Raw genomic sequence first — 13,080 nt, forward strand, 5'->3', positions numbered from 1 at the left:
TTTATTGATCTGTCACTCTTGGGACAAATGACCAAAGCTTATTCATAACATCTGCATCCAGAGTTAGATTCTCAAGTGCTATCCTTTCCCATCCATGGTGAAGAGTTACATGGATTTAAAGTACCAGCTTTGCAGTTTTATTTAAATTTTCTCTATACTTCTGGTCCCTATTGTTTTGTTGCATGGCACTGTTGACTTCTATCTGCTGATTTTAGGACATTTGAAAAAGGAAATTTTAATGAAATCTATAATGTTCCTCATTGAAATTCCTTGCTGTCATACTTTCTTACAAAGAGAGGGAGTCCCAGATAAAAGTAAATAAATGTCGTTCCCAGATGCTTCAAGTATAAATGGACTGTACTTTGTTGCAGCTCTGACTCACTTGCAATCTCTTCTTTTCCCTTCCTTTCTCTATACTTGCTGCATGCTGCATGCCACTCAGAGTGAGGATGAAGAAACGGATTACGATATGAATGACTCAGATTAAGTGTAAATGTCATGGTGAGCACTAGCTGCCCTAGGATTTTACCCAGATGCTTTTCTGCCCCATCCAATTCCTACCCCCAGTAGTGGTGCCCTTTGGCTAGCCCTGGTGGTGTGTGTGTTTGTGGTTATAGTTGTGGCACGGTTAGCAAAGGTAGTTTTCCTGTTCTGGATATTATTTCTTCAACAGAATAATTAGTGTTACTGTTACAAGCTGTATTGTGATTGGTTCCTTTGAACCAATCTCTTTGCTGAGAAGGAGAGCTCTTCATGTAGATTCCAGGGTCAGAATTGCTTTTCATTTTTATTTTCCATGCACCAGCTTTTCTGTTCAAATGTTGGGGTTTTTTACATGTTGGGTCATCTGATACAAACTTACAGTATACATTTCTGGTAAATGTCTGATTTGGCAAAAAGTTAGTGAACTTGACTGAAGTGCAACATAGTCAAAAGATGGTCTTCTGATAATTTTGGAACTGACAACTTTTGAATCAAGACTTGGCAAATATAAGTAAATATTGTGATCTTGGTGCTACAGTTATATTTGTCATAGGAAACAACTCTCTCTGAGGAGGGATCAGGTCCTTTCCACTCTAGTATGACATCTTATTGAAGTCACAAGTGGGAGAACACAAAGTTGCATCACAAAGAACAACTGTTCCAACCTTTTCCTGATGTGTCTGCAAGCACTGCTCATATTTATTCTACTATCCAATTTCTAGAAGGTAACTTATCATTGAATATTCGGTGATACAGTGTGCGGGTAGTCATTTGAGCCTGTATAAATTGAAGATACTTACCATTGCATGAGATGGAACTCCAGCTTCTCATGTATACACCTGAACTTTTTAGTTGTAAAACAACCTTACACTTCTTCTTTCTCAAGTGTTGCTTCCACATGGCTGAAGAAGAACCTATTTTATTTTCTTAACTGATGCTAACAGAAACTACTGCTCAGGTAGAATAAGGTATTTTGCCAAGTCTTCAGGAATGGCTGTAAGGAATGGATCAGATCTGAAGCTTTTTTGAAAAAAATAAACTGGCACTGTGCTGGTATTGAAAGCAAGCTTCTTAAGCTGCCTGAGAGACAAACAGTCCTTAAAACGCTATTCTATATGCACCAGATTTATTTTGAGTGGGAGGAAATAGTTATTCTGTTCTGCTTCCCTAAGAAGCAATCACACTCGGGGCCCCTACGATATGAGAGTTCATTCAACATGGTTTAGAGTTTGTCAACTTTGGATGTGGTGCACCTGGAGCAAAAATGGAACTGAAACATGAAAATAAAGAATCTTTTTGTCAGATCTGCACTAGGGTCAGGTCAGTCCCCAGTATCAGTACAGACCAGGTGATGAATGGATTGAGAGCAGCACTGCAGAGAAGGACTTCAGGATATTGGTGGGTAAAAAAACTGGATATGAGCCAGCAACATAAACTTGTAGCCCAGAAAGCCAATTATCTGGGACTGCATCACCAGCAGCATGGCCAGCAGGTCAAGGGAGGTGATTCTTCCCCTCTACTCTGCTCTGGTGAGACCCCCACCTGCAGCACGGTGTCCAGCTCTGGGGTCCCCAGCACAAGAAAGACATGTTAAAGTGGGTCCAGAGGAGGGACACAAAAATGGTCTGAGGACTGGAGCACCTCTGCAATGAAAACAGGCTGAGAGAGTTAGAATTGTTTGGCCTGGAGAAGATAAGGCTCCAGGGAGACCTTATTGCGGCCTTCCAATGCTTAAAAGGGGCTTATAAGAAAGATGGAGAAAGACATTTTACCAGGGCCTGTAGTGACAAGACAAAGGGCAATGTTTTTAAACCGAAAGAGGGTAGATTCAGATTGGGTATAATGACAGAATCTTTACTGTGAGGGTGGTGAGGCACAGGAACAGGTTGCCCAGGGAAGGTGTGGATGCCCCATCCCTGGAAGTGTTCAAGGTTGGGTTGGGGCGGGGGGAGCTTTGAGCATCATTTCAAGCATTTCACCTTGTGAAAGATGTCCCTGCCCATGGATGAAGGGGTTGAACTAGATGATCTTTAAAGGTTCCTTCCAACCCAAACCATTTGGTGATTCTGTATTCTAAAGTGTGCAGACAGAGGAGCATTATCAGTGAAGTCACCTGTTTAGCTAGTAAAGCACGTTCTCAAATGAAAACTTCGTCTGTGCCTGGTTCTGCTCCAGACATACTCCTCAATCCTAGCTATTAACAGTTTGTGAGAAGACCTGACATAACTGTTTCAAATTTTATTGACCTCTATTAGTGTTGAGCTGTCTTCTTTTGACAGTTTTGCTCAGTAAGCCACCAAAGTTTTTAGGAATAGTCTTATTACAGGGCTTTTCAGGAAAAAAAAGGAGGAATTTTGAATTGTAGAACAGAGTCAAGTCACCATTTCAATATTTAGTAAGTACGTACAATTTTGATACAATTCCTGATAATTGGAATTCATTTTCTTCTTTTGACAAAGTCACTGTCCGTGACTAGTACTCTTTCACACAGTTTCTGAGCAGAGGTGGATGGAACACCTCTCATGGGAGCTTGCTGATTGGAAATCATTTCCCCTTTAGTAAAGGTAGGGGTTACAGAAGAATTACCAAGAAAACTGTGTTAAAATATTGCCTGATCTGATAGAATTTTCTGCTTTACATTGGGTTTACTGGCTCAGTGAAGTGTGCAAAGTTCAGCATCCAGATCTGGCTTAGCTTTATCTTATTGTATGTATTCTTGAAGCTACAGAAAATAGTTCTAACTCTTAATCTTAGAAGTACTTTTTGTCTTCTATGAGAGAATAAACTCAGATGTTTCATTTTAAATTGAAAAGATTCACGGAATTAATAGATCCAGTATTCTCACTGCAGAGGTGCTTGTTTCAGCCATACTTTTCTCTGTTGGAGATTGTTTCACTTACGTGTTGGCTGCGTCAGACCATTACCCACTGTCGGGACATCTACTCCAGCACTTTGTTCTCAGCTGTGAGCAACAGCAGCTACTTGAGGAAAGTATTTTAAGTATGAAGCATATTTATAAAATTAACTCTTGATATATTTCCCCACCTTCCAGTAAGTCTCAGTTTAGGAATTTTGCCTTCAAGCCTGCATCCAGATCATTGTATGAAAGCTACAGTGACACTATGATGCCGTGAGCAGGTATCAGTGACCCTGTGTTCTGTAAGTTTGTCTGATGCCTTTTGGATGTATTATACCAGCAGCTGCTGAGCAATTTTCAGGGCCTGGCGTTTCCTCACAGAATTCACTTACATCTTTCCTACAGTTTCATATGAAATGCTTTTTGCTTAGTACACATAGTAAATTATCTTAATGGAATACACAATGTTTGCATATAAAATATACCCTAAAGCATGTCATGGCCGGCAGGAAACATCTTTCTTTATTTTGGAAATTTGTCAAAGTAGCTACAGTGACAACTGGCTTCCTAACTTCAAAATAATAATACAGAATTTGAAATTAAAAATAACTTTGTATGTACAGAGTGAGATCCAGGTACTGCAGGAAGTGCAGTGAGCAAGTGATAAAATGGATTTTTTAATTTTTTTTTTTTAAGCTAACACTGAACTGTCTCTGAACTGTCCCTGAGGCACACAAATGGTGACAGGTTCTTTATGAACTCCAGTCCTTAAAAAAAAATCCTATGGAGTTGTGGAAAGCAGGTGAGACCCTACTTGACTACAGTCACTGAGAGAGGCGTATTAGGCTTGATGACTGCTAGAGGCTACAATGTTATCAACATTTTAACAATATTTAAAAGAAACCAAATATCTATACTTTGAATAAAAAAGCATACATGAAACTACTGTGCTGTGTTAAGCGGTTGCCAATGTTTAACTGACAAGCACAAAGACTGAAGGGTTGGTGTGTGCTGTCAGATTTTGTGGGTCCTCTGGGATGGAATATGCTACTGAGTACTAGCATCAGGTGTTTGCCTTAGTATCAGACTACAGTGAAATCACTGTAGAAGGGAGTTCTTTTTTGAAGACAGCTATGCCATTATCCAGGGATTGTGCCTTTGCTTGCTTCCAGCTTTGGAAATCAAGAGCCCTTGCCAGTACTAGAAAAACTGTCAAGAAGCGAAAGAAAATGAAGTATCATTAGAGATACTTTTACTTTAGAAATTAACATGGTTAAGTACTTGTGCTGGGTGTATTTGAAGCTTTGCTTAATGCTTTATTTGGCTGCTGTCACAATTGGTTCTAGAGTTTGCTTAGGCAGTTAGCTCTACTGTGCAGCCTGAGAGCCGACCTCGTTATTCCTGATTGCCATTCCATTTAGAGTAGCAACATGAGAAACCTTGTTGCTTGGACAGTCAATCCTAAGACTTGGATCCTTTCCTCACGGGAGGAGCCAAAGAGAATTGAAACAGAAAAGGGAAAAAGGTGTCAAATTGGAAGTAGAATAGGCAGTCTTCATGTTGTAAGATGCTATAGACTAGGGTGCCTAGGTTTTTCAGGGGCAGATGTTTTGTTTCCATTAGACTGAAGTCCCTGTATTTAATATATGCCTTTTGAAGTGAATATTAAACAAACCAACTGCTTTTAGGGAAAAAAATCCTTTTACTCACTGTAATGGGGATCTCGGTTCCTTGGTAACAGTGGGAGAATCAAATTTCTTAGACAGAGTAAGAAATACATTCCTCATGAAGTCAGAGCCTGTGTTGCCCCTCAGCTGCCTGACTTGGTGTTTCAAGGGATAATGATGAACAATGTAATGCATGAAAAGTTCAATGCACTGTGTCCTGTGTCCACATAAATAATTTTCATGGGGGCAAGGATGCCTAAAAAACTTGTGAGATCTTGCATGAACCAATATTATTACTGTAAAAATATTTTTAAACTGCTGTCAGAGTAATACTTGTTTTCATATAGCAGGTCAGTCCAACTGGTAAGCTTTGTGTGTCTAAACAGCATAGTAAAAGGCTGTGAAGGAATGTAGTTGGTTGACTTTAATTCATGCAAAAGACCAAGCCTGGGCATCTATTTCACATTTTGAATCAGTCTGTTGATGCAAATCTTGCCAGCTCGTAGTCTTGGCCTTTGAAAACTTCCTGTGTCCTCTCATCCAGTGCCTCATTTGTGCACATTTTGAGTTGATAGTTCATGTTTTCAGCACTAATTTATGGGACACAATTTGCAGCTGAAACTTCAGAGAGCTGAAGACATTTTACTGGAACAAGAAAAATGAAGATTAAAACTGATTTCTAATCAAGTACCCATGTTCATTTACCATACAGGACCTAAGCATCTTCAGAACTAGGATGAGGTGCAATGGCTTAATTTTTACGTCTACCAACCCTTAAGCTTTGGTTGTATTAATCGTACTCAATTCCTAGCAGTAATTTACATCTGTTTTAATGATGATCGATAGTAGATATTGTATGTATCAATCTGTCTTTTTCTAGCCTTGAAGCACAGACTTCAGGAATGTCCTTGAACCAGCTCCCTGACGCTTCATCAGTTATTTGAAATAGTCATTATGTTGCTCTTTGACCTCCGTCTGTAGGAATGGCATTGAGCGAATTTTCATTTATAGAATTTTTATTGGTCTGTTTCAGATTTTGCAAGAACGAGGTTCCAGGATGTGAAGACAGTATTGAATGGTGACAATTTTTTCTCTTTTATTCCAAGACACAGTGAATTGTCACACTGAAGAGGCTCAGCTGCAAAAGAAAATACCTGATTTTAGACAATTTTCTGTTGATCTGGGTTCAACCATTTTTGCCTATAAGCTGGTGTCAACTGGCTGAAAGCATTGCAAGATTATGCAATGGGAATAGATGGTGTGGGAGTGTGTGTTAAGTTTTGGTTGTAGTGCATGGTTGTACTCTCTTGTGGGCTGACTGACACTGGTCATTTGAAAAGAAATGACCATGCACGCATATTTTCCTCCGAGACATGTAGCACTTAATGCCTGGTGCTGGATGACCCAATGTTGATCAGTTTGGAGACATTTTCCTACTAATCATTGTAAACGTTTAAAGGACAATGTAATTGGTGCTACACACACACACACTCTACAGCCCACAAATGCAAATAATTGGGCCTACTTTGTTTCAGAATCAGCGGCAGCCCCAGTTGACTGTGTTATACTGCACATTCCTTATGGCTCTGTGACATGCTCTTACATAAGAACAGCCTAGGAGATCAACTGAAATTAGCACGTAAAAAGTTACACAACAGACAAAAGGTTTCTCAAATGGAAGGTTGTATATATTGACTGGATTTATAGCATATTTTAATACCCAAAGGGAAGACTAAACTCAGAGAAAATGGCTTTCATCTGAGTTATTCTTGATGTTCCTTCTGTTAAAACAGTCTCTTCCTGAGAAAGTTATGCTCCAGTCTTAGCCAGATGTTTGGAAGGGGAATCAAAATTCACTTAAACATTCTGTTTCTTTTGAGATATTTGTACTCATATGTGTGTTTGTGCTTTTATAACATGCCTATAAGCATTGAACTCTGTGGATTACAGCAGAGATTTTTCAAGAGCTGAAGGCTGTACAGAAATACGGCTGGCTAGTCCTAGATGCCTATATCTGTGACTGGGATTAAAATCAACCGTGAGCGTGAACACAAGCTCATCCAATTGAAAAACTTAATTACTCAGACATTCAGGATACCTGTAATCAACCTTTCTCTTTCTGTACTATTTCATCTATGCAGTTAAAGAACACTGACTGAAAACATCTGGTGCAGCTTTATTAGTTTGTCGCTGATGAAGGCTAATACATAAGACTGGAGCTTTTTAATACACTATGTTTTGAGCAAAATCTTTAGCACATCTTTAAAACACTTAATGAAATTGACAGTATAAAACTCAGCTTCGTTGACTTATGAAAACAGTGGAAGGGAATTTCAAAAGGCTACAAGATTGTTTTGAATTCTAAAGACGTGACCGTTTTCATTCTCAGTAACTTCAGAATTTATGCATATACTCTAGGTAATCCTTGACACAAAAGCCTGATATTCAAACACCCAGGGTCTACTTTTTTTTTTTTTTTAAAGGACTTATTATACATTGGTAAAAGTTTGGCAGAAACAATTTGTAAAAAACCATTTCTACTAAGCAAGTTAAGTAATGGGCTAAATGTTTTGTCCATGCATCTAATGCTTGAAAGGGTTTGTAATGCATTTTGTGACTTGGATGTGGTCTGCACAGGAAGCTGCTGGCCCCTGCGCAACAACACATAAAAAGTTTGTCTTTTTTTAAGATGTTAAAACTGAATTGAATTTACTAAAAATGTAATTGTGTAGGGGAAAATGTTTATACTTTTATACTTTTTTAGACACCCCTATTTTATCAGCTTAAATTTAGCACCCAAATTTCCCCTAAATAGTAACAGATTATCTTGTGTATCTGAAAATAACTTTAACAGTTGTCTGTGTTAACTGCATATTAAAACATTTCCTCTGCTGCAGTAGTTACTGTGTTTTTAAACAGTATGACTCCACGGAATTCTCTGAGCTCCCTAGCTCATGGAATTGCAGCTAACGATGTTTCTTGTTGTTTTCTTTGTGTCCTACAGAAGAATTTGGCATTGGTCTAAGTGGATTTTAATGCCTAAAATACCTGTTTTACAATGATCCTTATGAATCGGCATTTCTGTTGTCTTTCTTATTTAACCCAAAAAAGTATTTCATAAAGTGAAAATTTCAAGAATGACAGCAGCAAAGCATGAGTAACAAACTGAGCAAACTGAACAAATTTAGAATATGTAAAAGGGCATGTTTCTCCAAGTATGTTTTTTCACTGGAGTATTTTCAGTTTAAAAACATGCTTTTATGGTGAGATTTCCTACAATCTAATTTACATTGTATCCTTGTTGTAGCAAATTTTGGGGAAATGAGTGGTTAATCATTTTGCACTTTGTTTCCAGTACCTCACAAAGATTTTAAGGGGGGGGGGGGGGGGGGGGGGGGGGGGGGAAGGCAAACTTTAATAGGCAGGTACCTTGTAAATTATTTTAAATATGATGTTGTTTGAGACCACCTGAAATAACTACTTTCCTGTTCTTGCTAACGTCATTATTGCTTTAATTTTTGTGAACATGTGAGGCTTTCAGATAGATGGAAGTGCTACTGTATGCCTTTTTCAAGGCATTAAGAATGGATCCCTATGTTAAGTTTGGTTTCTTTTTATTTGACTCTTGTAATTTCAAATAAAATTAGCTACGGTAACAAGGTAATTGCATTAGAGTCCAATCTACATCACCAGGTTTTGCAAGCATTGCTTCGTCTGTTACGATCTTGCAGGATGAGGTAATGTACTGGTAGTTTAAGCGGGAGTCCTTTGGTTCTTCTCTGTCATTTGGGGAGTATTTACCTCAGGAGAACTGCCTGTGACTGTGTAAAGCCGGGGGGTTCACTGGGGGGCTGTAGTTGGATAGCCATGCTGCAAAAACCTTTGACGTTAACTCTGGATTTACACAGCTTCTCTGTTCTTAAATCAGAACAGTATTCCAGGTTAGAGTTTAAGATCCTGAGCACAGAGAGATGATAGCAGAAAGAAGTGAAGCAGGAAAGCAGAGATACCAAAACATAAGAGTTAATCAAGGTGACCTCTCATGAAAATGTAAATTCTATGAAATATTTAACTTTCAACCCTTCTGCTATACAAATAGTCAGTGAAGTTGTTTGGTGTGTTGTCCATGGAACAGGAGGTTACTTCAGCAGATGATTAGTGGATTTTCAGTGAAATTGTTTAAAGGCTTTTACACAACAAACTCCTTGCAGAACTTGTTTAATCACTGAGAAGTTCAGTTTTACCATAGCAATTTTGTGCTTTGAGTTAGGAAACAGAGAGCATACTGTTGGCCTTAAGTTTTGTCAGCGGCTAATTTTCTGTATTGAAGGTAACATTTTTATATTAAAGGTTTTTGACTTCTTCAAGTGGCAATTATATCAGAGCTTATCTGCAATGAATAAGTCATTCCGAGGCCTCTTAAGATGTGAATGTCACCTGGTCCATAATAACAGTCCAAAAGTGTAGTCTGACTCAGCAGCTCCCACAGTAAATGTGAAATGGATTATTTTTATTTTTTTTCAAATTAACAAAAGACACAAGTTTACTGGGAATTCTCTCCCACTTACTGTGGGGTTCCCATGGATTATGGCTAATTGCAGTTTGTTACCCCACAGTAACTGAATTGTGTGTCAAAGGCCTGATAGTATTTAGAAGCTTGTATTGATTACCTACTAAAGTTTCTGCCCTCAGAATCATATACTCATAAAATTTGGGAAATGTACTGTCTTGTTTTTCAAATTCAGCTATGTTTCTTGTAATGATAAAAGTTCCTTTGTAAAATCTTTGATTTGATAAATGTGATAAATCTTCCATTGTAGCATTAGTAAAAGAGATTTCTTAAGAAATTGAACTTGGTGTATCCATCCAACTCTTTTGTCTACAGATTTTCTTTAGACAATAGCTGTGTACCTCCATTTCTAGCAGTGTGATTGCACAGTTATGTTTGATTAGAAACAGGAGTATTTCCTGAAGATACCAAAACTGAATCTCTTCTTTCTCTGAGAGGGGGGCTTTTTTCAGGAGAAGTATGAAAACTAGCAGATTAGCTAAAAGAAAACTTGATTGCAAGCATGCTTAGGGAACAGGTTTGGTGAGTAGGATGATGGTGTTTTCAGAAGACTGCTTCTCAGAGCAGAACACTGTATTCTGTGAACGTCTGTTGAGGTTGTTGAGTGTTGTCCGTCTCTTTTTGAGCTGTAGAGAGCTACCACCAGCAAATTAACACACTAATTACAAATTACAGTTACAAAAATGAACTTGGAGTGTAAAAATACAATAGTATCTGATTGAACAAAATGACCTAGAAAATGGATTCGTATTGTCCAGTCATTCAGGTATACTGGAATACATTGCTTGAGAAGTGAAGTACTGGGCTTTTAATGAAGATCAAAGTCAAGTGAAAGAGAGTCTGGAGATGAAGCTTGGGATTTTGTTCACCTGAGGTGCGATAAAATCATAAATTATCATTCTCCTATTTTATTCTCTCTGTCACCACATCAAAAGTATCTTTGAAGTTTTTTAAATGAACTTCTTCAATCAGCCCTGAAAGGTTGGGGCTTTTGAAAAGGGGATGAGATTTTGTTATGCTGTTAACGGTACCTGTTAGCTCAGGGCAGTTGGATTAGAACTTCCAGTGGTCATTGGAGAGGTATCTTTTCTAAGACAACAATTTTGAAATACATGCAGTCTGAGGATGCTACCTGTTACTTTGTTATAGTTTAGACTCCAGCTTTAAGGGCAATCTCAGGACGTTACCTGGGTTTGTATGTAGAATTATTCTTAAAATTGTTTTTAAAATGAAAATTTATACTATGTGGAAGGCTCTCTAGGGAATTCATTGTCATATAGCCTTTCTTTTGGCTCACAACAGTTCAGGAGCTGTAAAGGCTTCTTGCAGAACTGAGGCTTTAAAGGGCTAAATAGATCTTACTGTTCAGTTTGCCTATAAATGACTGTCAGAGAGAAGGAACTCTCCATTTTCAGTGCAGAAATGCTAAGGGCTAAAATCCTTTCCAGGGCTAATTTGAGGTTTTGAAAGACACATAATGTTTAAGAAGCAGCTTATCTGTTTTTCTTTCAGCTCATGGACTCTAAAAAAATTTTTTACAAATTGCTGAACCAATTGCAGATTGAAGCATTCATATATGGCTGGAATTTCAGTATCCAGCTTGCAAGGAGTACACTAGAGAAGACAGTACACTTGTCCACCACTTTGTTATTGCCTATGCTGAAATGTAACAACTTCTGAACGGCACTGGCAATAGAGAGATTTTGAGGAAGATTCTGCCCCAGGCAAGTGTTGAATATTGCAACTTTGCTGTCCTTTACTTCAGCAAGGTCTGCCAAGGCATAAACTTCTCAAAAGTTTAGTGAACAGATACTGCTGCAAATGCAGCTTTCTAGGCCCATCAAATGGTTCTCTTTAGGATGTTGTGTGTTAATAACTACTATAATGAGAGAAAATTCTAGGAAGTTATTTTGCTACTTTGGGGATGGGTGGAAAGGGAGGAGGTTCTGTAACAGCGGTCTTCTTGCCTTGGAAAGCTGAGCCTAAGTTTTGACCTGACTTAACACCTGTTGAGATTTCCAGGCCTGGTCATCTGAAATGTAAGAGTTAATGTATTAATGTACATGATCATTGCTCCTTTTGAAGATTTTCCAAAAGCTTATGCACAATTTTACTCAAACTTACCTTGGCTCACATGTGCTTGCTAGGATGAAGGAAGTGCCAAGGCACTGTAAGAGAAACATTGCCAACCTGTCTACCTGGACCTGAAGCAAGATCACCAAACTGAAGGAGTATCAAATGGCACCTGTTTCTACCTGCTTCTGCCCTGAGCCTCATCTGAGGCTAGCTATGAAAGATCTGTTTCCTATGGACTCTCTTGACCCTCCTACCCAACTCAACAGGTGTTCTTCCCTTCCCCCCCCCTCCCCCCAAATCACTGATCTCAAAATCAGTTGTGCATGAGCTGTTTGTGTTGCTATCCGAGTGGCCATACTTGCGACATCTTATTTACTGGATAGTGGATTAGCAATAACACTTTATTTTGTGCCAGTTCATTATCTCTGAAGTGTTCTTACTGCAGCAAAGTTTGAGTTTTGATCTGGTTTTAATGCTATTGCATTAGCCAAATCTCTTAGCACAGACATAGACAAGAAACTGAATCCATGGAATTTCCCTGGACAAAAATCTGCTAGGGCTTCCCAAGTCATTTGAGGATGGTTACAGCTAACCATCATTTTTAAAACAAACATACAATTAAAATGTGTGTGGGTATTTTTTTAACCTTCTTTTCATAACACTAGCATATTGTAAACTGCATGAAATAAACCTGTTTTTTTCCTTTTAAAGTCTGATGTCTTACATCTTTTCTAAATCCATTAATGTTGACACTAACAGTGTAGTATCACTGATATTGCTAGTTCAGCACTTCAGATAGAAAATGTAGTTGCATTTTTGTGCAGTGATTCAAAGCAGGAATACTTTCTCCTTTGTAAAGGAGACTTAGCCTTTTCTACAGCCCCAAAGACTTTGTCACAAAAGAAAAAAAAAAAGGTCATGTTTCTTCACATATATATCCACTGGGACATTAAGGTATTTTTCTTTGCATTTACTATGACTACTGCTCAACATTACAGTAGGAAAATAGTATTATATGGATATATAATCACACAAAAAAACACATACCAAGTTTAAACTAATCACTTTGTGTACATTTTCTTTCACACAACTCACAAATCACCCTAACATCACAGATTTTAGAAGCCAGTACTGTGCATTTTATTGGAAATGCTTCTTTTGTTTGAAAAATTAAGCTAACTTAAGTTGATACTTTGTAATAAGGCCAACAAACAGTATAAGAAATGTTAAGAAGAAGCCACATAGTACGTGTTTGCTGCAAAAATTTTAAAGCTAGAAATGGCAGAGGGAAGTAAATAAGTACCAAGTGCAAGTTGCTGAAATTACTTGGGCAGTTTGACAGCTGTGCCCTCTAAAAGTATAGAAAAGTTTGTAATTCAGTATTAATATTGAGAAGAGCACTGGACTGCTCCTCTTTTCCAAACTGC

General features: G+C 38.2%; 1 protein-coding gene across 5 annotated transcripts in view; it reads left to right on the forward strand.

Annotated features, from left to right (window-relative positions):
• KCTD5 (potassium channel tetramerization domain containing 5) overlaps positions 1-12,363 on the forward strand; it is a 37,046-nt gene extending 24,683 nt beyond the window's left edge. For 2 of the 5 annotated variants that reach the window (XM_056334308.1, XM_056334311.1), the window contains 2 exons: positions 443-501; positions 6,041-8,389. In XM_056334308.1, the coding sequence (XP_056190283.1) occupies positions 443-487 (45 nt within the window). In that variant the 3' untranslated portion in view covers positions 488-501; positions 6,041-8,389. Of the gene's footprint in view, positions 1-442; positions 502-6,040; positions 8,390-11,724 lie in introns of those variants that run through there. The other 3 variants (XM_056334309.1, XM_056334312.1, XM_056334310.1) reach the window with 2 other exon arrangements.
• The last annotated feature ends 717 nt before the right edge of the window (positions 12,364-13,080 follow it).

This window comes from Falco biarmicus, chromosome 4 (assembly GCF_023638135.1).
Source record: "Falco biarmicus isolate bFalBia1 chromosome 4, bFalBia1.pri, whole genome shotgun sequence".
Taxonomy (NCBI): Eukaryota; Metazoa; Chordata; class Aves; order Falconiformes; family Falconidae; genus Falco; species Falco biarmicus.